The 25851-nt window shown below is 43.3% G+C and overlaps 1 protein-coding gene across 1 annotated transcript; it reads right to left on the bottom strand.

Moving 5' to 3' along the window:
* Positions 1–2890: 2890 nt before the first annotated feature.
* vwa5b1 (von Willebrand factor A domain containing 5B1) lies at positions 2891–24914 on the bottom strand (the record flags this gene model as incomplete). Its single annotated transcript, XM_080854491.1, has 21 exons — positions 2891–3559; positions 4499–4622; positions 5789–5858; positions 6242–6316; positions 7372–7503; positions 7736–7873; positions 8023–8325; positions 8657–8708; positions 11442–11641; positions 11835–12036; positions 13094–13279; positions 13823–13937; positions 15671–15873; positions 16205–16315; positions 18776–18952; positions 20672–20796; positions 22067–22198; positions 22857–23011; positions 23191–23410; positions 23553–23714; positions 24776–24914. 21 exons carry the CDS (start codon positions 24912–24914, stop codon positions 2891–2893), a joined length of 3690 nt encoding a protein of 1229 aa, XP_080710617.1.
* Between the last annotated feature and the right edge of the window lie 937 nt (positions 24915–25851).

Below are 25851 nucleotides of genomic sequence, written 5' to 3'. Positions count from 1 at the left end.
CTTGATTTCTGGAAGAGTCTCCTTAAGAATGCAGTGTGTTGTCATAGAAACTATTGCAGTTGCTGAGAGTTGTCCACCCTCTGCCTTGTTTTCTTTGATGTTACCTGATAATGAGTTCAAAGTTGCACAAAAAAGCCTGTCTTATCCACATTCCCTCTAGGAGACGGAGACGTACGCAGTGGATGGCTTTTGACCGGCAAGAGAATATCAGATCATTTTAGCCGTCAGCGTCTTGTTATTTCATACCTTTCGCAATAGTCGTTTCGGTTGTATTGAAGGTGGTCCAAATAAAGTGTACCTGTGTGTCTGTCATGCAAATGGTAAAAAAAAAGCATATGTTAGTCTGCCACAGAGGTTCCTCGGGCTGGCTCATGAATCCAGTATTAACAGTGTGCTATTTCTGATTTACAGTGACCTGAGCTTGTCTTGCTCTTCTGCTGATGTACTTGTTAATTTGGGAATTTCCATGAGAATCAAGGGGTCTAATTCATCTAAAATAAGGCAGCAGAAAGTAATACTATTTAAGGCTAGTATGTTTTCAGAAAAGAAGACATAGGTAATAGTGTACTACTATTCGGCGTGCCACATATCGATAACTGATTCCTCTCTTCAGCCTAATGAGGTCTTTGTGTGGAGTCTGTATGTGTGAGTGTGCACACGTGCTTCTTCTGTTTACCCCAGTTAATAGCACCATCATGCTCTGGCCCTCTCAACGTCATCCCTCTGTATTAACTCTTTATTTATTAGGCTTGATCATGCAGCTTGTGGCTACCTTCCCTTTCTTGATACCACTAGGGTGCAATAGAGTTATTACAGTCGATGCCAGGCCTTCGTTGATAGGGCATGCTTCTCAGATGTATCAGTCAGGACATGATGCTATGTGTTTTGCTTTATGGAGCTGTATGTTTCATATCAGTCATAAGAAACACTGAGCTAAAAACCAGGCACCGCCCTTCCCATTCTGATTTTGAAAGTGTGGTGCAGCATCTACTGGCTACAAAAAGTATTGCCTTTCAGCTGCTAGTGTTGGGGAACCTTTCACCGGGTGACTAAAATAACAGATCAGAGCCATGTCATTTCACAATCCCAGAGAGTAAATGAGGGGTTTAAAAAGGATAACATTATCGTAAAATATTGAACATTGTATGTGGATACTAGTGACCACATCTCATTGAACACTGAACTAAACTAAACACCAGAAGTGAGCTACTGAAAATAATCAGGTGTTACATCAGACATTCTGCACTGGGACTTTAATACATGCAGTTACATAGATCGTCATCGCACAATCATCTGCGTACTGACTCAAAGAAACAGAAAGCTGTTAAACGGTGCATGTCCAGAAAGTAACAGAGCAAGAATATAAACAGCCAATTTCAAAACACCTTCACCATGAGATGGTGTCCACGCCTAATGATATAGCCACCACAGAGACAAAATCGGCCATGTTGTTAAAAGGGCTAATGTCTATCTCCCATAGCACTGCCACAGAACCCAGTCCAGCAGAGCATAACAAAACCCAACAGCCCTGTCTCTTAGACAACCACTTACATTTCTCCAAAATCAGGCTGATTTAAAAGCAATACCTGAGTAACACTGAGTACATGCAAGTGACGGCAAGAAAATAAAACTAAAACACAGATGTGAATTCTCTGAATTTAGGTTTAGCATTCCACATTTACACTCAATACATCAATACATATTTTACGAAATACGAACAGGAAGAGAGAATGATGTAGAGTATTGTTTAGTACACATCGGTGACATCTATGGATGTATGCACGTTCATATTCTTGATTGAAGTTCTCCTTTGAAATTGTTTTCTAACTTAGAAAATAAACAATGTCATCATCCAGCAAATTGAAAAAGTTTGGAAACACTACACAAACCAACAGATTTCAAAACAAAGCACAGACATTTTGCTTCAGGTGGAACATGCCATACATTGCAACAGTCCACTCAGTCTTTATGTTTCAATGTCAGAATGACAGGCACTTATGGTTTGAGAGCACAGCCAGCATATCACAGGGCAAACTCTATATTGGAAATGAAAATGGCCTCCAGTTAACTTGGGTAAGTAATTACATCTCCAAATAGATGACCATCCAAATCAAATAGGAGTTTTGTATGATCATTAATTTTACAGTGTAGAAGCATTTGGTCAATGTTTTAGCTGCCACATTCCATTTTGTGTTGATCTGCATTTAGAGGGAGCTTTAAAGATGGCAAATGCACATTACAGACTACATTTGCACCAAAGTTTCACAGAGGTAAAGCGTGACAATTAAGCAGCAATTAAGTCGTTCAAATAAGGTTTGCTACATTTAAATTGAATATAGATGCACTTCACAGGTTTACAAATTACAGGTCAGAGCAAAACATCTGTTTGCCACTGCTTAAACCATTTCAAGTTATTCTCACAGAAGTATGAGTAAACACAAAATACATTTGTACAGGCGTGAATAGTGAAGTGAAGTGAATACAATCAAACTGAAAACATTCTCTTCCAGGTTTAAACATCAGTCTTACCTGCAGAAGACATGGCTATTTTTGATGCAATGATGAGTCCATGTGAGAAGTCTTTGCTCAGCGTTGACATTGGCTGATTAGTGTGTTAAATTCTATATGACAATCACAATACACAATTTACTGACATTCCACTTCATTGCACTTTTCCACTACAATAAAGTATAACAGCAACTCAAAAGACAATGAACTTCAGGGCTTCAGGATGTGACATCATTTATCATACCTCAAAAAAACAAGAACCTTGGCATAACAGAGCATGTTTCCCTCCACACTCCACTGCAATCACATGCAATGAGAGCAGCTCCAGGGTTGGCATAGCACAGCTAGCTTCACATAGGTGTCCCGGGCACACCTCCAGGCACTACATGCTGTTGGGGTTGTAGCACAGCATGTTGAGCTGCAGGTTCTCGTCCCAGTGCCGGAGGATGATGAAGAGCTGGTTGGCCGCCGACTTGATAGTGGCTAGGTCGCGACCCTCTGGAATGGTTTGGCTGCTGAGCCACATGCTGGCCTTGCCCGCCACCAGCTCCCACTCAATGAAGTAGCTGGCAGAGCTATGCTCCAGCCAGGCCAGGGCCACTGCGGTGGCCCACACCATGCCCTCAGGCTCCAGGGTGCCCTGCTGGGTCCTGGCCTCGGGGGTCCCCGCTCGCTCCGACTCTGAGCCGTGGCCGCTGTCCGTCTGCGAGTAGCCGGGGGAGTGAGGAGGCTCCTGGGGGGAGGAGGTCGACGGGTGGGTGAGAAAGGGGGACCCCGCGTCCGCCCTGGGGCTGTGTGGGCTCCTGGCTAAGGGGCTTTGGCTGCTGACGCTCAATTCCGTGTGTGGCTTTGCCTCGGGGTCCTGAGAGGGCTGGGTGCTGCCCTCATCCTGGCTCTCAGCCCGCTGGCCGCTGGAGTGGGAGTGGTGGGGCAGGCTGTGGCGGTGGCTGCTGAAGGGTGATGTCCACTTCAGCTTGTTCATGGGCACACCGGTGGCCTCACACAGAGCACTGTCCAGCGCGAAGGCCCCGCAGGCTAACTGCAAGGACACCTGCCATGAACACACAGAGCATGCAGGAAACGCATAAAGACAGGAATTGGATTGTGAGTCCACTAAGCCATGAGTATAAGCAATGCTATTTATTACCCAAATCCTCTGTTATCGACCACTATCTTACTGATTGGTGGCATTGATTTCTGTAGCCTTTTCACTTTTCAATAAAGTCCAATAGAGCAAGCAATCAGACCCCGCAGTCAATTAATCGATTGTTAGCTGTCGGCCAAAAGGCAATGGCTTCAGGACATTTACAAAGGAAGAGATCTTTATTAAGAGATCTTTATCTTTATCTTTTGTGTTTAACAAAAGGCTGTAGCTTATGGTGAATATGGTATGAAAATGCACAAATATTTTCAGGAACATTACTGTCACCATCTACAGCTAGAATTGGACATTACAATTTAGTAGACAACACAATTTCAACTGTGCCGTCACAAGCTCTATAATGAAACATAGCAGGTCAATTAATCAGTACAACTGAGGGGATTTGCTGTACAGCAGTTCAGCATTGAGTTTGTTTTTCTTTTCAATTGCTAATCCGTGTTTTTTCTTCATACAGGGGCCAGGGCTAAGAATAGAAAAGAGAATGGCCTTAGTTGCAGAAATATACAAGCAGAGGCGTTTTTTACTGCATGTCGGGAGACCTATTAGATGAAAGAACACAAAGCTTCCTTGTTAGAAATAATCATCAGCGTATGTAATTAGTTTCAATAGAAGGTCATTTACCAAAGTATCTTGCAAAATGGTGTTTCTCAGGTCGTAAAGTTGATTGTTTGAAATACAGACAGTTCAAATAGTCTATTCTAACTTTGCATCTTGTTCATACATAAACATTCAAGTAAATGTGAAACAAAAATGTTCAAATGTAATTGTGATGTGTGGTAAACAACTTCAACAGAGTTTCTGTGTTTTTTTCTTTTTTTTTAAACCCACCAGAGGGATGTAGTCTTTGTTGTCATTGTCACTGTCACCCACGGAGTCACTGGTCTTGCTTTGACTCCGACTCATGAAACCCCGGGCTGCCTTGGTCAGGAGCCTTGTTCGAGTGAGACTCAGCCTATGGGGGGACACAGACATCACACATACAGTTCCATAACACCAAAGCCACGTGAACAGAGCCAAAGACAGCATATGATTTAAACAGGATGTGGTGGTTCAGAATTTCACTTCTGAGTCGTGGGAGTACGAAGAAAAGCCCTGACATTTGTAATCTTGACTAACAGCCCTCAGTTTAAATCCAATACAGGGCAGACCCGGGCGGCAGTGCAATGAATAGCCGCTAGAGATATTGTGTGACACTCAGGTCGATAGAATCCACACACAGCCAACCGTGGAGAAAAGCGAACCCTATGGAGGCTTTCAGGGGGGCAGCTATAGAAAAAGGCGTGAAAGGGATTCTAAGCAGCCATTAAACGCAAGCTACATGAATGGTGCCAGAGACACAATAGGTAGGCAGGTGTGAGCTGCGGTAGCAAAAGACAGAGGAATTCCACAGAATTTCCTGGAGTGGCTGACCTTACAAAACTCAACCCAGAACAATAGCTCTTTTGACACCATTCTCTGCTCTCCAGCTAGTACTGTGTACAAACAAAAACACACCATTGAGACGGTAATGCTTTGAGGATTTTACAGTATAGAATGCACACACACATTATTGTGTGTATGAATGTCTTTGTATGCACAGTATGTGTGTGTTTGAGTATATGTGGCTGTTAGGACTTTGATGATCTTTTTAGTATGTATTTACCGGTATGTATATTTGTGTGTGTGTGTGTGTGTGTGTGTGTGTGTGTGTGTGTGTGTGTGTGTGTGTGTGTGTGTGTGTGTGTGTGTGTGTGTGTGTGTGTGTGCGTTTGACAGAAATAGAGATGCAGAGAAAGAATGTGTGTGGGTTTGTGCAAGAGAGAGAGAAAGATGGAGAGAGAGAATGAAAGACAGCAAGAAAGAGAGAGAGAGAGAGTGTGTGTGTGTGTGTGTGTGTGTGTGTGTGTGTGTGTGTGTGTGTGTGTGTGTGTGTGTGTGTGTGTGTGTGTGTGTGAGTGTGAGTGTGAGTGTGAGTGTGAGTGTGAGTGTGTGTGTGTGTGTGTGTGTGTGTGTGTGTGTGTGTGTGTGTGTGTGTGTGTGTGTGTGTGTGTGTGTGTGTGTGTGTGTGTGTGAGTGTGAGTGTGTGTGTGTGTGTGTGTGTGTGTGTGTGTCTCCTGATTGTTTGTCGCCCTCACCCACCTGGCTGAGAAGAGGCTCTCCACGGATCTCTGAGAGTGCTCCGAGGTCACCGAGGGACTCCTCTGAGAGGCTGAAAGAGAGACAAGGCCCAGCGGGTTACACTCCCATTTAGCCTATTCAGCCCGTAACATCGCAGCGGTCTAGACGCTCAGAGATCAGTGCTGGAAGAGGACAATGCACATGTGTGCAGCCTGTAGTGTTTATGTCTGCACATGTGAACGCCATTTGTTCAGTCAGTGGCATTGTTTATTTTTAGACATGCAAGAGCAATAGGAGCAATTCACTAGGTCACAAAGGTGGCACATGGAGGAGATGGATGGAGAATATATTCAATTCAATTCAATTCAATTCAATTCAATTCAATTCAATTCAATTCAATTCAATTCAATTCAATTCAATTTTATTTGTATAGCGCCATAACATTACAATTGCCTCTAGGGCAATATATGTCACCGTCTGTGAATTTGTATGTTTCCCATCCGGATGATGACGATGGAGTGCTGCAGGGGGAGTTGCTGTCGTCAGGGTCTACACAAACAGATAAAACAGAAATAAAGACTTCAATCTCACTAAAAACACCAGTCGATGACAACAGTTTCACTTTCCAGACAGGCCAATACCACCTCCCTACTTACTTAATAAGTTTAAACACAATATTAATATATAAACATAACAAAATATTGCTCTTCACTATACAGTCACTATAATCTATTAAATATGCACAGTCATGAGATGTGTGGAAGTGTATCGGCCCTGCATCTGCCCAGCATGTGTTGTTTCTGTGGTCTTTTTGATGATGTCCCTCTGCCACTGTTATTGTAATCTGAAAGGGTTGCTGCCTCAACATTTCTATAACTGCCATTAAATATGACATTCTTCTCTCAACCCACCCAGTCATAAAATGCAGAAGAGCAAATAGCTGCACACTTGGAAAATGTCTGTGAACTCAGTGATGCTGTTGACAGTTAGCTGAGAAACACTACATCCAAAGAATGCCTGAACTCACAGCCTTTGACAAAGCCATTCAGGGAACAAGGGTGGAATGTCTATTGCCTGTTTGTCAACTAATTTCTAACAATCCCCCCTGTGAATGCTGCATTTGGGAAGATAAAAACATGGGACTGGGTATGTTGACGATTTCTTTCCAGATTAAATAAAGGAAAGGGCAAAATAGGACTTTGGGAAAAGGCAATTTGGTTGTCTTGTTCGTACAAACTGAACTGTACAAACAGCATCTTGGATCTTGAAAAGCTCACTGATGCACTATTGGTGCCCTCCCTAGAAGAGTATGAAGAAATGCCATGCTGAAATAGTTTGAGAGTGCTTTCCACTTAACGACTGGTCTGAGAAAGCCTTCATTTTAAGGTTGCCAGGAACTCCATAACTGTCACTGGTCTTTTATGACTCAGAAGTACACGGACAGAAAAGTGTCCCTAAAGCTTAATGCTTAGCCAACCTCACCAAAGACCAAAACGACAACCTTTTGGGTTTCATATGCTCAACATCTATTAAATAATAACAATAATACTTTCATTTGATACAGCGCTTTTCTAGGTCCTCAAAGACACTTAAGTAGTCCTTACTTGTAGGCAGTAGGCCATCCTCAGCTTCTGACATGCAGCCCGACTGAGAGCGTCCCAGTCCAATGGAGTAGCCCCGCTTTTTCCTGCTCCCAGATCGGGAGCTCGACTGGGATCCTTTCTTGGAGTCCTCTCCTGGAAACATTCAGTGGAGACGCACACGTGTTATTTGTGTTCCCTGTGAGTAAATAATGAGGTTCACATAACCGCTGGAAAACCTTACGCAAGGCATCACCACCATTAGTGGGGAACAACAGGTTGTCACTTTTTATCTTTGTGTGGTCTTGTCTCTTTGATGTGTTTGTAATGTTCTGCAAAAGACTGATACTGATTGGCTGTGCAGCACAAACACAATTGTCTGACTCACCCGCATTCATGTACTCAATGGAGGTCTGTAAATATTCATTAGTGTCCAGGTCTATGGGCACAAATGCTGTGTATTTACTCAGGATGTTGCAGGCTTTGCTTGTGTGAATTGCATACAGCTGGTATCTGCGGCCACACCCTATGAGATCAAATAACACCATCACCACCACTTTACAGTAATGCTACAAAAGATAAACAATGTTGCAAGAAATGGATCTTAATCTTAGCAAGGTAAACAATGAGAATAGTGTTTGCAACCTGTACAAAGTCCATAATAATTTCCCTAACCGTGTTCAATCTCAAACTCCTTCTCCGCCATTTGCTCAAAGTCCTGAATTATGGAGTTGGCCGCCAGGTGATGGAACGTCTCATTCCAGAGGTCCTCATGAACTTTCTCTTCCCGTTCGCGACCTTTCAGGTATGGCTCAATGTCAAAGATGACTTCCCACTTCACGGCTTTCCCGCATAGCAACCCGGTCACCACCGCCTTGCAGTCTCCCTTGCCAGGGCTGGCCAGGCTGGCCGTGCTGACCGGCTGCACGTGAGGGTCCTGGGAAGTCTCAAACTCACACAGCTGATGCGCGTACCCATCTGAATGAGCATTAAGAAATGAAAAACACAGGCATTTACACCTATGAGTTTAGTATAATCACAGTAGTGTATGAAATTGTCAGGGCTGGACAGTCATTTGTCTGCTGTGCCTGACTGACTGACTGACCTCCTCCTCCAGTGCTTCCCACTGAGGGGCTCTCAGAGGAAGACCTGGATCCGTTCTCCAGGGCAGTGGCTGGGCAGTGGCCCACAGGCTGAGCTCTGGCACAGGGCTGGGGCAGGACCTGCTCTGCAGGCGACAGCGCCACCTCCTCCTGCTGCTCCTTCTGCTGCTCCTGCTGCTCCTGCTGCAGTAATGAGGAGCGGTCACATCCAGCAGGGGGCCCCCTGGAGGCTGTGGCACACAAACTAGCCAGCTGTGGCTGGGGAAGAACATGATTGTTAAGTTTTGACGGCATATTTACCCACACACACTCACACACACTATATTTACACCTGACACACACACACACACACACGCACACACACAAACACACACACACACACACACAAATACAATCACACACACACACACACACACACACACACACACACCACACACACACACACACACACACACACACACACACACACACTGTGAGAAGCTGAAACATTTCCCTTCTCACCGTTACAAACATTCCGTACGGGTTTATACCGCGACAGGCGGGAGTAAGAGACGGTGACTTCATTCATTGACACACACGCACGCACGCAGCCACCATTACATAGCATCATCACATAGTATGTGAACCCTGAACATTGTTGAGAGTGTTGGGGGGTGTTTGGTGGGTTTGTTGTGTTTGTTTGTTCCACTGGGTAAGTTTGTAATGATGTCGGGTGTTTACCGTAAGTTGGGTGAATTGTTTGGTCTGTCGCGATATACAACATTCATACATGATATTTGCATACACCTGCTGTTGCTCAATTACACTGATATACATACTCTTTACCCACCATCTCATTCATCTATCATGTGCATTGCAATAGAATTCATAAACTGGTTAACATGTACTCACACTTCCTTGTTCTCACGCTCACGCACATACTGGTCCCATCGCGAAAGCGCGCTCGCGTTGGAATGTCACTGTTACATTGTGTCACCAGTGGAGGGAGCGGGGCATTAGGTCACAGGGGTGTTTGTCATGTTCACATTTCACGTTCGTAATTACTGTGCATTATAGGGTTATTTACTGTTGGGTTAAGTGGTGATTCAAAGCATAACCATACATGTGTTATTTAATAGACATTTCATGTGTTAAATAAGGATTGTTAAGAGTGAGCAAGATGGGCTTGGTTTCCCCATATTCATGGGTCAGCCCTATGAGGCCAATTAGTGGCAATAGATAGGCCTTCTTAAGAGGCTAGCTCAGTGCCATTCGGGGAGTGAAGGTAGAAGGACAGCTTTCCTGCTGAGAGGAGCTGTGTACAGAGGTAATACTGTGGAGCTACATTTTGGATATTGAATCTTTGTTTTGTTTGAAGTACTTTGTTTTGTGCTGTTATTACTTTTGCTAAAATCCTAATTGGGAAAGAAAATAAATCTTTTTGCATTTAAAACGTAAACCACTGCTCCTGCAAGTTTTCCACCATCTCCAAAGTCCACATCCCTAATCGTGGGCTGGCCGCGGCGGTCACTCACACACACACACACACACACACACACACAAAAACACAGACACACACAGACACACACAGACACACATACAATTATATTTTGTTGATGGCCTTGTGAAATGTCTTTTGGGTTATATAATGTCAGATGTTGACAAAAACTATAATTGCACAATTAGTATTTTAAAGCCTTAAAAGCTTCACCACATACATCCAGAGATAAAGGGTACTCCTTCTATCCAGCTTGGCTTCCTTAATTCTAAAGCTGATTTATTTGACATTTGCCTCTAATTCAGCCCAATCTCAGTGGCTCATGGGCAGGAGCATTGAGATAAATGCTTGTTTGATTGCAGCTATTGGATTTTTCTCTTTGTGGGAGATTCACTTCAGACTCCCTAACATGTCAGTGACAAGGCTCATTATGTGAGACATGAAAGAAATCTATAAATATGCACTTAGCATTTTTCTCTACGGGTACCTCGGAAAATGATGCTAATAAAGACTGAGACCACACCATGACAAGGGTAGAGACTTGCATGTGCTACCCTTTTATATAGCCAATGCACACTGGGTTTTTAAATCATACATCTGCACAAAGCAGGAAATGATTGTACCAGTCATTAAGGATTGCACATCAAACGGCTCGTTGCCTATTTCTGCCACCCCATTGTCTGTTTTGCTGCCATGGCAATACCCATGGTTGTGCAGCTTTTGACAGGCTTTAATGTATTTTTTTTTCTGACGAACCAGAGACCAGTTGAATCGTGACAAACGTGTCCTTGCATTTAGAGATCTCATCACGGTGAGCCTCACATGCAACCCGATCTTATCTGAGTAGGGTCCCCCCTTTCGGAAGTCTCATTTTGGATTAGCTTTATGAGGATTTACACAGCAAGAAGGAGAGGGACACAATTGGTTTCATAATTCGGTTAGACAGAAACAACACGATACACTATAAAATCAGATTGCAATCTAAATTGGAATGGGTGTTTGGGTTTGTGATTTCATTGATGCGGCAATTTCGCAATATTTTTGTGGGAAAAGCTGTGTTCACTCAGGGGGAGTGCCGACCGCTGCGCTGCTCAGCAGGGTGGTCATGTGGGGTTTTTCCCCCCACTGATTTTTGTTTGACGATATCATATACACTATCCCCACACACAGGACTCTTTGCACTATCCACACATGCACATGAACACTTTTGCACTACTTTCCACTACTTGCAGCTTTGTCACAAGTAAAGCACAATGTTATATGTATATGTTATATGTAAACACCCCACCCCCATGTGTACATGTTCTCCCTATGTGTATTGTTTTTGTTTTTGTATTTATTGCGATTTTTGTTGTTTGTTTGTAAGTGTAAGCTACTGGATGACCTTAATTTCCCTCAGGATCAATAAAGTATCCATCTATCTATCTATACTCTCTAAGGGAGTTGTACCACAGTCCACCATTAACCCATCATAGGTTTTGGCATTCACTAGTGTAGTCACTGGGTTGACTGACCTGGTAGTTTAATTTCCACTCAGCTCCATGGTCAAGACTGGTTTGGTTAATCAGTTCCTGGACTTTTGCTCTTCTCAAAGGGTTCTTCTCCGCCACTGAGGTCGGATCGCTTGGAGTGTACGCCCTCTTTGCAGGGTTGTAATTCGTAATCTGGTTGGTGCTATAGGCCCGCCTTCGTGGTGCTCCGTTAGTGTCCATTCCTGTTGAACACAATATCCAGAATGTCCAGAACATCCATGACTGCAAGCATTCATTATGCAGAGTCTGCATTCCTCATTGGCTTTTAAATATCACATTTTAACGGTGCATCATTGCAGATTAAAAACGGTTGACTCACAGCAGTGGAATTACTGTGTAAAAGGCTTATCTCTCAATAAGACAGTGGCGTGTTACCCATGAAGTCTTCCTCAGTAGGAAGTGGACTGCTCTCAGACATGGTGTCCTGGTAACCATCATGCAGAGCCCCGGCATGCGTGTCTCTCTGTAACACTGCACCATCTGTGGCACTCCTGGCTGGATCCTCCTCTTGGGAGTGGTAGAACACAGAGCTGGTGGACTCGTTGGAGCGCATCATGCTGTAGCGCCGGCGCTTATCCTGCGGAGGTCACAGGAGTCATCAGCCATTTTAGGTAAGTCAAAGCAGCACAACGTATCAATAGCTATTCACTAAAGGTATGCTAGCAGCTAAAACTAACAAAATCTCTTGAAATGTGCTGACTTTGACATTATGACAAACTAGTTACTCAGCGACTGTCCTTACACAGTCAAACATCAAGCAAGTGCAACACAAGACTAAGCAAGACGGCAAATAAGCTACTTACTAGATCGGCAGAAAGTAAACAAGTCAGGTCGGTGGGCTGCGGCAGGCAAAACTACAGAACGCAGTTATATGCCTATGGACCCTGCTATGCCAATGGCACGGACGCGATTTTCCATATTAAAAGTCATTGTAGCGCCCCAATTTTTTTTAAGGTTAAACTGCTTATCCTAACCCTAATCCTGAAGCATAATTGTTGCATAATGGGGCTTTAAAGCAGCAGTGAGGAGTTTTGGTCGAAAAAAATCTACCAATCTAACAACTGAAAAAGGCTTACGGAAACATTACAAACATCAACAACAACACAGCTGGTGCTGTATGAGGCTTGCTGGAACGCTAGCTCATGCCTTTTTGGCGATGATGGCGATGTTGTGCTGTGAACGTTTTTTTTTTTTTTTTTTTACATTTTCACAGGGTGGTCCAACCCGGACCACAGAACTGCATAGCCTGGGCGGCAACTTAGAACAACATGTGTGACCATGGCCATATACGATGAAAATGAATTTGAACATGATACCTGTAGTAGTTTATAAAAACATGCTTCAAAAAGTGTCAAACACAGTGACAAAGTCACTGCATTAGCGAATGTCTGGATATTATGTGTCTTGAATAAAAAATGTTAGTTCACTAGCCTCCTTAAAGTCTCTAAGAGAGTATCTATACTCAAAACGTTCATGTCTATGCAATTTAAAAGGCTCTAATCACATCAAGTACCCCAAGAGCGCAGTATGAGAGTTGGCTATTAATGTGCAGACTGCCGTCACTGAGTATGCATGTGAGGATAGAGTGTTCCCTCTTGCTTTGAGTTCTCTTCAATCACTCAGAGGGCACTCACAGACTTGGGGTTGGGATGGTAACGGGTCGTGTCACAGACAGCGCAGTAGCCAATCAGACGGTCTCCTGGAAAGAGGTAGGTGTTGCCCACGGGGGAGAGAAGCACCTCCTTGGTTTCAGGAAACAGCCACTCAATGGAAATGTCACTGAGCACAGGAGTCATGGATTTCTTCAGCATCTTGATCATCTGACAAAAGGATCCATTGGAGGAAACAATTAATCGTGGTCTATGGGACATTTGTATTTGTTATGTTTATATTTACACACACACACACACACACACATATAAATATATATATATATATATATATATTCATACATACACGTATAAATATAATAGGTGTGTGTGTGTGTGTGTATATGTATATGGGTATATGTATATGTGTATGTGTATGTGTATGTATATGTATATGTATATGTATATTATATGTATATGTACGTATATGGGTAGATGTATGTATATATGTATATGTATATTTGTACATGTGTATATGTATACTTGTACACAACCATAATATTCTCTTGTTTAAAAAGATGTATCCATTATTCTGTTATTGATTGATGGATTACTTTGAAAATGTTAATGTTTTATGAATAAGAAGACTGAACGCTAATTGCCATTTCTCCCTGGCAGGCTACAATTTACAAACGCCTGGTAATTGCCTTACTGCGACATTCAGAATAAGTTAATGTGGAAGTGAACAATAAACATGTCACTGCAAAGGAGAACCTTGGGTTGCAGCCTCTCTCCCTCTGCAAAAAACTCTGCAATCCCCTTGGATACTGTGGCCAGTCCTTGCACCAGTCTCCTGCAGGCACTCTGGCCAATTCCAAAAGTGTAGCACCTGTGAAGGCAAGATTACCATGCATTCCTTGTTTCAGAGCAAGCAGTAATAAGTCCTTTAGAATAGGAATGCACCCGATTTCGACCATTCTCTTTTAATATAACGCAATTTCCACAGTGTGGATTCACACTGTTTAATATCATTCAATATTACAATTTATTGAGGCACCTCATAGTGGTTCATATCTTATTGTTGTCTCAGCTACAGCCTCACTGCCTCTTGTTGTCTCAGAAGGCTTATCCGGGACGTTAGGGAACAGCAGGCAATCACAGTGCTACTGTGATGGTTGTCTTCACGTGTTTGGTGAAGGCAAACAAGCAATTAATCTAGAACAATCTTTCTGACTCTAGGGTCTGACTCTAGGGTCATATACACTGAGGCTCTACCTTTATTAGGTTGGTATGCAGTACTATGGGTTAGCATTTGTCCGTTAGCTGTCCATCTAAAATGCATGGTTTTCTATTGTATGTGAGGAACCTTATGCCTTCCTGGCTTTGTGGGTTTTTAAAATGCTGTTGTGTTGCTGCCATAGTAATTTCAAGTCTAAATAAAAGAAAGTGGTGCTGCGTTAAAGTCGGATTTTGAGCAAAGACAGCAACTCTGGTCAGGCATCTTCTATTGATCTAGTTCATAGCATATGCTTCATAACTGAAATAACAGTGGACTTAACTGTGTTGTATGTGGATAATGTTTATTAATATTACTGTGTGATAGTGGATAGCAAGCTAGCTACAGCTAAGTTTGTTGGACAGATGCAGCATTTGAGTTATTTTATAGATAGGCTCGTAGATGTCTGAGGCTAACATGTGAAATTATTCTCAGCTGTGAAGTGTGCAGGACTTGATATTTGGGCGTTATTCGTGGACATAAAATTGACAAAGTATCTACGACTTGAGCCTGCACCCATGGAAACTGGAGGTGGGGATGCTTACAGTTAGACATAAGTATAAATTGGGCTTTATACTACAACCCCTGGATTAGATAAACCAGCTGTTTCTAGAACGTATGTGCCAGTTTGAGGCAAGAATGTTTTCTCACTGCAGAGTTCTGTAACCCCTGGCAACTAACTGACAGAGACAAACAACACTTGTTTTAGCATGTTTAAACAGTTTAGTTTTAAAGCCCTACACAATCCCAGTAACCTATGCAATTTGGGTTACACTCATTGTAAAAGCCCAGGCAGACGACACAGAAGGTCAGTGACAGAGGTAGGATCATGTATATCTATCAACTATGTTCCCAGCACTTTTCAAAACAAAATGCTACCCATGGGAAAGGGGCCAACTTAGGGTTAACTTTGGAAGGTCCTCACATGTTTGCCTTGCTGCAGTATCCCCATTATTCTGAACAATCACATAGGTTCCATACATCATAGCACAATGTTAAGAGCCACGTATATTCATTTCAGACTGCCTGACGGAGATGTAGCCCTGTATTGGGTCTATAGCAGTGGTTCTTAACCTGGGTTCGATCGAACCCCAGGGGTTCGTTGGGTCACTCTCAGGGGTTCGGCAGGGGTCAAGACACACAAAGTATAGCCCGGTTCACACTAGCAATGTCGGGCCGTTTTTATACATACCTAAGTTTTGAAGAAATCATATTTTATTTTTCAAATTACGAAGGGTTCGGCGAATGCACTGATGAAGCTTGCAGGGTTCAGTATCTCCAATAAGGTTAAGAACCACTGGTCTATAGTGTCTTTGAAGGCATGAGTGTGCCAGTGGTGGCCTTACCTGGTGAAGCGTGCATGGCGGCGGACCAGGTCGATGACCCTGCCCGTGTTGCTGACCGCCCCGTCGGTGAGGAGGAAGAGCAGCCGCGGGTGGCCCTGGTGCATAGACTGCCGCAGGATCCAGCTGAGAGGCGCTAAGAGGTTGGTGCCGCCCATGTCAGCTCGGATCTTCCTGATGTGCTCACAGGCCATGGCCAGGTTGTCCTGTGCGCCATAATAAAACACTTAGTCCATCTGTGCATAGCTGAAGAGGGGAGTGTTTGAAATCAGAGTGCTTCTTTCAATTAGGGATTCCTCGTTTCTGCTAATGGGTACACTACCTAATCATTCGTGCGAGAGCGTGAATTTCATGGTACTTCATTATAGGTACTTCCATTTTGTCTTCCTTAGTCATTGTAAGCACTGATACTTACGACTGATTCTTACGCAATGTGTTTTCTTCGATAAACCACAAGACACTGTATGATCAAAACTCTATGGTGAGAAAAGCGTCCATATGTGACTGGCAGCCCTGAAGTCTGTTTTGGCCTCCTACCTCATCGTAGGGCTGGCTTGTGGTGAAGAGTGTTTTGAATGAGGAGCCGAAGCCGATGATATTGAACAAGCAGGCTGGGAAAAGACTTTTCAGAATCACCACCATGGCATCCTGTGGGGACATTGAAAAGGTTTTATGTTGCTGAGGAAGCTCAGAATGTTGTGTGTGTGTGTGTGTGTGTGTGTGTGTGTGTGTGTGTGTGTGTGTGTGTGTGTGCGTGTGTGTGTGTGTGTGTGTGAATCTGGGTGTGGGTGATGAGTGGTAATAAAAAGTGGATGCAATTACAAGATAAGTGTGAGATGAAGAGGTAACGAGATGGCTGCAGGAAACAGAGGTGAAAAAAGTCAGTCAGTCGCCAAAGGTCAGAGCAACTATAAAAAAAAAAGCTCTCACTGAAATCCATGCTGGAGTGCTGATATTCATGTATGACCTTTACTCATGTGTTTGAGAGTAAATTCTCATTGAGCTCGTGCAGAATTGACTGTACTAACCAAATTCTTCTTCCACCTCTCTACCAGGGAATGAAAGGGGACTCGTGTAGAAATCCATCCATTATGTTATCATGGCAAAGAAGGGTCAAATTAGAGTAAATACTGTATATCATGTAAATTGGTTGCAACATCCCAAGACCTGCTACACAACAGTTATTAACCACCAGAAAGCTGGTATTTCAGTCTGTAGCCACAGAAATTTCAACAGATTTGACCGACTGTAGAAAGTGCAGATCCTGAGAAAATTCAAGGTCCTGTGTGTAGCTCAATCTTGATGTGTGACATACTCTGTAGGGTTCAAGTCCTTTGGCTGACAGGGAGCCGGAAGACTGATATTATCATTAGCCTGACCCAGGACCCCAGCAACCAGGAGCTGTGGTGTCACGAGCAGAGCATCCTCCATCTGAAGAGGACGTGAGTCATCGGCTAGCGCGGTGCGGTGCGGTGCGGTGCTGCACGGTGCGTCACACGCTCCTAAGCAGACCGATCAGCATGTGCTTAGCATTCACACAGAGGCTCCAGACCAGCTGCTGAATTCAGGCTCTGTTTACACTCCCGCTAAATAGAGCTTTTGAGAACACGGCTGTAATTATACAACCGGGGTCTGCTCCTCTGTATGTCTGGCTTTGACTGCTTGGATTATTTGTTAAAATATGGAGAGCAGCAAACATGTGTTTATTAAAGTCCTTTTTGTATCAGCAGTAGATGCCACAATGATTAAGTGTATATAGACCTTATCAGCGCACAGGGTGCTGGTTCAAAGACGTGCACTCACAGCAGCAGTTCTAACTGACCCTGCTCGTTTCAACCTTCATATCTCTGCAGAACACAATGGGCCTCATTCTCGACCTTTTTCTGTAATTCTTCAGAAATGTTTCTTACACGACTTCGCAAAAACAACGTAAGAGAAACGCTTCCGCTGCATTCCCGCACGCTTGAAAATGTGTTCATAAGCAGCCGAAGTCTTCTCAGCTGGGTTCCTTCCGATTAGCTTCTTAGATTGATGCGCGTTCTCGTGAAAGTGGATTTGCATACATACACGCCCTGCCAGCTCCTTATTAGGAGACGCAATTTTAGAAACGTGTGCTGTCGCAATCTCCCGAATCCACCTCGTAACAGGTGTTCATTAATAAGGTGGAGATATTGTATAACGTTGAACGTCCGAAGTCCGTAAAACACATTTAAGTAGTCACTTTTTTTTTTTGTAATCGAAAAATAGGCACCATAGGTGTGAAGACCGGTCCCAAGTACGAGTATAAATTGTAGTCCGTCCTGCCGTTCGAAATGGCAACCATAGGGGTGAAGACTGGCCACCAGTAGTAGTATAAATTGCAATAAATTAATGCCTAAATTCTTACAGATTGAGCTTAGTGTTTATTTATTTATTCACTTACATTTGCAGTGTTCATGTCATTCACAATCAGTCTCTTAGCAGACGTGGCCTTTGTCCAAAGTGACGTACAAGGGAGAGAACAGTCAAGCTACGAGCCATATAGACCTAGTGTAACAATAAACACTACCTCGTTTAATTACGACTATAAATGTGAAACGTAATTGTTAATGATACAAATATTCTCGTATTTATTATTATAATAATTATTTTAATCCAAGGATGTCTGTAGAGCTGACGTGAACGCAATCACCGACGGGTTCTCACAAATTCAACCGTTAACCCTTTTACTGTAATACGGAGTTTTTTCAAATGTCATTCCTCAACGCGATTCCTCAAATAACCACAAGATGGCCCGTGGAATCCCATTTGAGAAGATTCCGGTAGAGTTACGACTGCTATTTCGAGTTCTGAAAGTTGTCTGAAGTTCAGAAGAAAGCACAGAAGAAAAAAATAACGAGAATGCAAATGTTTTCATAAATGTTTCCGAAGTGGAGTTCCTTCTGAAATCCTTCGGAAAGTCTTCCCAACTGCTGTCGAGAATGAGGCCCAATGACTTGCTCTGGCAAGAAGCAATTAGTTCATGTACGTATACAAACACACAATAAACAGTAGTACACAATAGTATACTGAAAAGTATTACTACTTTTCACCTGAAAAAAACAAAACTGAAAAGTGTCAGTGACTCACTTTCACACGGCTGATGTTCACCCCGCTCATGCTCCCGCTGCGGTCGATCAGGAAGATGAACTCGCCCCGGGGGCTCATGGGGTCAGAGGTCATGGACTTGAGGTTGGGACAGAAGTTCAGCATGACCACCGGGTTGTGGAGGATGTCCTTGTGGAGCCTCTTACGTAGGATTTCAACCTACCAAAGAAACGAGGGGGAGGCAGAGTGGTGAGGAGAGCTGAGCGAAAACCACTATGGGTATCAGATCACGAAAATCCACAGGCCTGGCCTTGAATCATGAGGCCAGTGTCTGGCAGAGATATATGTCCTCAGGAAAACTTCCTGTTATACAGTACGTGGGTGGAATAACATCAACACCTGTAGGGAGTCATATGATGAACATTCTGAATAACATTTGAATAACATGGATTTTTACTTTAAATTGGTTATTTTAAAATTCGTATTAGATGACTCTTTAACCAAGCAAAGGATCTCATCATGCTGAATGTGTCCTGTTGCTACCTTTTCATCACAGTTCTTTCTCTCTAAACATCTCCTGTTGCTTCCCTTTTCATCAAAATTCTTTCTCTCTAAACATCTCCTGTTGCTACCCTTTCCATTACAGTTTTTCCTCTCTACACATCTATACAGAAGACTTCATTAGTTGCAAGTATTGACACGTGCTGTTTTAGCCCAGGTTTCAGACACTCATTTCTAACGAGACATGCGTAAAGTAATACATTACAGCATAGCATTCTGTTATACCTCATTTTAAGAACAACGTAAAATATAAAATTGTAGATAAAATATTACGACAACAAGAAGTAGATCATTTGTCAAATAGGCGACACATCTGCCAGTGGGAATTTCCACATCCGTATATCACATGTACCTGAATACATTACCAAATACGAAATTTCACTCTCACATTCATATAAACATTCCCACATCTCAGGGGACCTGACGATTACAGTAATAAACAGCACTGTAAAGCACCCTTATAGGAACTCTCTGTCCAGTAGACTTGATGTATCAAATCATTTTCCCAAGTCAATCAGTAAACTTGAGGCAAGGCTCTTAACCCATGTTCAACTGCAGTGAAGATAGAAGTACCTAGCAGTGGGTTGAGGTGCTGTGGTGGTTGCCATAGAAACCCCTTTTTATCGGTAATTATTGTGGGGCGGAGAGTCCTGTGCCTTCCCGCTGTGTTGGTTGATTTGTTGGTCACTTACCAATCTCATTGTATCTATCATGGTATATTTAAAAGGAAAAATATGGCACACTGGTCCTCCAGGTTCTTATTGAATACTATACCAAAAGCATTAGCAAGTCTGCACCACCAAAGCAAGTTTCATCAAGGAGTATATACTGTAGGTCTATTCAAGTGTATTCAATGTATTAACTTTTCATTACCCTCGGCACCATTGTAAACGAGGGTATTTTTCCTCAATGTGTTTTCCGAGGCTTAAATAAAATAATCAATCAACACATTTCATTTCAGCCAACCAAAAAAAAACAATGCAATCATAGATACATAGCAAATATCAATTTCATAAAGATCTTGTCAAAACTAAAACCTAAAGTAGATGCTCATTAATTTACATACTTGTGCACCTTTCATATATCTATGAGTTGAAGAATGCTTAAGAATATCCCTCTACTCACATAGAAATCAAATCCCAGGGCTATTTATATGTTTATGTGTGTGGGGGCGGATGTGTGTGTGTGTGTGTGTGTTTGTGTGTGTGTGTGTTTATGTGTGTTTGGGGGGATGTGTGTGTTTATGTGTGTGTGGGGGGATGTGTGTGTGTGTGTGTGTGTGTTTATGTGTGTGTGGGCTTATGTATGTATGATATGATATGGAGGCGGAGATTCGTTTCTGAGTGTGTTTTTTTGTATGCATAGGCGCCAGCCTACTTTCTTCTCGTCACTTGCATCCTTCTTGGTCCCCTTGATGAAGTCGCTTTTGCTGTGTAGATACTCGTCGTACTCCTCCAAGGTCATGTCGCCGTTCTCCACGAGCACTTGGGGCAGGTGAGGCTCTGGAGACAGGACGCAGGGGGGGGGGACAGGCATGACAATTCAGACAATTCACTGTGGGTGGTGTCGGCGTCACACTGCCTGACCAACGGTGACAGGGGCATCAACATGCAGAGCTTCAGACAGACAGGCAGGGGGGGTGCTTTAGTCCTGCTTCATTTCATCTGTCTAAGACATTGTGATGGGTTCATGTGCTCTCCACAGAGATTAGTTGGCCCTCAGCTGTCTTAAAATGTGAGGACATGAATCTAAGTCCAACGACTCACTCGTGCTGTGAATGAAAGAAAAGGTGTTTCATTATCCCTCTGAGATAACCCAAAACTGTTCACTCTCTCCCCACTCTGATAAATTCAAGTGCCGACCATTCTCCCTCCCTCTGTCCTCCTTTTCTCTCCTCCATCTTTTCTCTCATTCCATCCCCCTCTCCCCTTACCTGTGAAAGTAACGTCTCATTGCGCACGGCAATCACTCCTCGGCACTCACCAGGGGAAATATGACCACACGCAAATGCAGAGCCATGGCTGAGAGCGGTCAATCAATTCCACCACACTAGCGCCGGCACCCTTTCTGTGCTCACTGTTAGCCCTGATGAGGCCAGGACCTCCACGCTCCACGTCTCTCCATCCAATTGAATTCAGATGCATTGTTGCTGGAGGTCTTTTTTTAGTAATGAGGCGCTCTTCACCGCCTGCACAGTGAAGATGCCAAGATTCATTTCAATATCTTTGAACCGCTGGTCCACACGAAGGTCATTGTAAGGGAGTAAAGAGAAAGAGCGATAAAGTGGGATAGATGGAGAGCTGAAGAGAGAGAGCGATGGAGAGAAAAACATAAAGAAAGGGGAAAGAGAAAGACTGTGAACAACAGAAAGTAGGGGCACAGAAATAGTGTGCAAGACAAACAGAGACAGGGAGAGATGGGGAGAGTGGGGGAGGGGTTGGTTGCGTTGGAAAAGGAGCGAGAGGGCAGACGGACTCAGAAATCTTATCAGCCCATGCTGAGAGGAAGACAGCTGGAGGTAGAATGCATCAGTGGCCACTATGGCCAGGAAACGGAGCCTCAATAGCAACTGATCTAATAAGCTTTCTACACTCTGCAGAAGTAAATGAAAGCTGTCAAGGCTCTACTAGTATGGCTTGAGAAAACTCTGTTGATTGTCTCTAATGTTTTTCATGATACAGAAACCTCAGAGCCAAGTGTGTGTGTGTGTGTGTGTGCGGGATGTGTGTGTATGTGCATCTTTTTGACTGTGTATAAGTGTGTAATACACACCACTAGGATAGATGAGTATTTCCACAGGGCAGTCGTAAGTGTACTTATCAGCCAGAGTGACCATTATGTTGGTGGCAGAACGGGCGCATGGGTCAGCGTCTGCCCGGATGGCATGGGATGGGCTTTCCACACCTGTACAAAGACAGCAGTAAAGCATTTTAAAATAACACCAACAATAGCACCAACACGGGTTATTCCACTCACACGGATACAAGTGCCTCAATATGACAAGGTAAACAATCACTCCAGGACAAACAGTCCTTCACATCAGTTGTCCTTTCCTTCTAGTGTCTTTGTCAATGTGTAGAAATGGAGGAATGGAGTTTAAAATGTCATAAACATGTACACACTGCATTCAAATGATACAGCAAACAAATTTGCACTTATATTATCTCTCGAAAAACCACATTCATAACCACATTTATTCCAAATACTCTACTGTACTCTACACGCATTCCAAATACTCTACTGTACTCTACACGCATTCCAAATACTCTACTGTACTCAACACATTCCAAATACTCTACTGTACTCTACACGCATTCCAAATACTCTACTGTACTCTACACGCATTCCAAATACTCTACTGTACTCTACACGCATTCCAAATACTCTACTGTACTCTACACGCATTCCAAATACTCTACTGTACTCTATACGCATTCCAAATACTCTACTGTACTCTACACACATTCCAAATACTCTACTGTACTCTACACACATTCCAAATACTCTACTGTACTCTACACGCATTCCAAATAAGACAGTGAGTTCTAAAATCTCCTCTGACCTGCAAGTAGGTAAGGGCTTCTGATCTCCAGCTGGAAGTTAAAGTCGTAGTCGATGGAGTTGATGGACTCGTCCTCCAGCAGCCAGGCCAGACACAGCAGAGCACTCCCAGGTAGCTGGTCATGGGGTCCCAGGGCACAGTGATGCCTTTCTTTCCTGCACAGGGAGCATTAACCAGCCCAGTGATCAGAGATAAACCATTTCCCCTGTTGTAAGGCTATCATCAATATTTAATTTATGTCGGGCTATAGGTCTGAGTAGCAGGACGAAGTCTCTCTCTACAAGAGGCATTCAATGAATCATTTCTCAGTGCAAATATTCTCTACTGCGATTACCTTTTGCTTGTGCCAGGGGAGAATGCTTGTTCCTCTTTCACTGACCGCTCGACCCTGGGGGTGCACACGGGCGGAGAGATGATCCTGATGCCCCCGCTTGGCAGCGTAGACAGCTCAGAGGATGTGCTGACCAGAACACTCACTGTCTCCAGAGGCGGAATGACCCCAAGGTTCACCACCAGCACAGTTCTCTCCAGGTCCTCCTCCATAACAATATGTCCTGTGGAAGGATGGTGTCACTACAAATGAACCCTTCCTCCTAAGAAATTAAGTTTTGTCTGATGGATGGATCACAGGAGAGAGAGGCAGGAGAGAGAGAGAGAGAGAGAGAGAGAGAGAGAGAGAAAGAGAGACAGCCTCACCGCTTCCACTCTGCAGAGTCCCGTTGGCTGAAGAACAACAATCTAAGTAACAGTCATCGATCTTGGCCTTGTCTTTGATCTGTACAGTTATGATTTGAGAGGAGATCATTGCTTCAAAGCCAACAACCGTCGAGCATTCCTCGAGTGGATATATGAAGATTCCTGCATAGACAATAGTTAAAGTTAAAAGAATATCACAAAGAATACATGCACAGAGAAATTAATATACATTTGATTATCTTTTGGAACATGTTACACTGCATTCAGATTTTATAAGTTGACACTAGTGAATCCATTAAATAACATTAAACAAATGTTTAATCAGTACACCAAGATCCATGTCTAATGCTGAAATGTTGGTTAAATCAGCATAAATGATTTGTATTCAGGAAATCATTTAGTTAACCATAACATCAGAAATTAGTAGAAAGTGATATTATGTGCTGTAGGCAATGCCTTGAGCTACAGTCTCACCTACATTTCATTTATATCAATTAATGGAACCTTACTGTGGAACCACGACCATGAAATCTGTAGGTATTTGAAGTGTGGAAAAAAACCTATTTGGAAGGCAGGTTATTTCAGGGATTCAGTCCATTTCCCACTAGGTTCTATGAAAGATAAATGTAGCCAAAAAATACACTCTGCTGAGGACATTTACATTGTACTTCAAACAGCTGGAACAACCTTCCATGAGAAGCCCTGTCTCAGCCAGGAATTTGGAGAGCTGACTAATATGTTAATGTCCCTAAAATCGTATTTGAAGGCAAGGCCCATCTGGACTCTTATCATTGTTCTTCTCAAAAGAAACCGGCATATGTAGCACAGTGTACAAATTTCACATTTCTTTTCTTGGTGTAGTTTTAAACCAGTCAGACACTGGTATTACTTCAGGATTGACAATAGCTTAAGCCAAGGCTGGGAATACTCAGAGGTGGAGCGTATCAGTACAACAGGCTCAGTCATCATGATTGCTTTCATATCTGGTGTCAGAGGACATTGTGAAGCTGCCACCGTAGCTGATTGTTAAGGCTGCTGACAGACCTGAGAGAGGGATTCCTGCCATTTGAGATACTGTTTAGATCTGTAGAACAAATGCCTGTTGAATGGGCTATCTCTACAGGATAAGGATATGACAGTGACATCTATTGTAGGAAATAGGCTCTTGTCTTGCATTAAAAGATGCTACATCCAAAGCATATGAATATGATGATGACACTCACCCTCAATGGGGTGGTCCTCCATGTTGTCATAAGTCAAGGAGGCTGTCAGAGCCAGAGTGTAGCCCATGACGCAGGAGCTGATGTCGGAGACAGTGAGGGGCAGGGCCTTCCATTTCTCTTTGTTGATTAGTCCTGGCATGCTGTGACCTTTAAGCCTGGGCGTCTTTACACATTTCCACAAAACACACACACACACAGACACACAGACACACAGACACACAGACACACAGACACACAGACACACAGACACACAGACACACACACACACACACACAGGGATATAAATGAATGGCATGCAACACACACATGGAAATACAAGAATGGGCAAATGGACTTGAACTGAGAAAGCCCTAAAATTGCTTTTTTTAAATTATTTAAATTAGTGAGAAATCAGAAGCATCGTTGAAAGTCAATCCCTTCAGGTGCTTCAATGGATTTCATTGTCAGTAAGTGATGACAAAAGAAGAATGTAAAGTTGTATGGTACAAAGCAAACAAGAAAGGTGTCAGGATAGGTTCATAGTGGACTTCAAAAGGACCATCTGTTTTCCAGAGACAGATTCAAAGAACTCTGTGTGTACCAGAGGTCATGATTCAGAATATCTGGTGCAAGCAGCTCCTGTTTCTTCATTGCACCCCCAGTTTCACAATCAAAGGCAAATGGACAGATCAAAGGAGCACTGGGGAGTGGTCCATGTAGACTGTTTGTTACACGTGGCTGCACTGCTATGCAGATGTTGTCCAGAAGTATGCTGCAGTGCTCCAGAAGAAGAATATCATAGCATGTTGAAGAACACTCTCATGATGCTCATCAGTTTCCTGACAATGGAAGCACTAACCTGGGATCGAAAGCAGCTTTTTACCCTGCATCATAACTCAACTCGGATATCCACTCTTGGTATCTAAAGAAACCAACACCACAACTGCAGAGATACATCACAAGGACTTCCTAAATCAGTGAAAGATGCTGTTGACGGAAATCTTCCGCAAAAAAAATCTCTGTGAACAGTCCCCTTGTTCGATTCCCTTCATGATAGATTCACACTCAGACGTACCTCTATCTAGATTACGTGAGGC

Source organism: Sprattus sprattus, assembly GCF_963457725.1.
Source record: "Sprattus sprattus genome assembly, chromosome: 16".
Lineage (NCBI taxonomy): Eukaryota > Metazoa > Chordata > Actinopteri > Clupeiformes > Clupeidae > Sprattus > Sprattus sprattus.
Note: the sequence above shows the minus strand (reverse complement) of the source record. Positions and strands in the feature narration are given on the sequence as shown.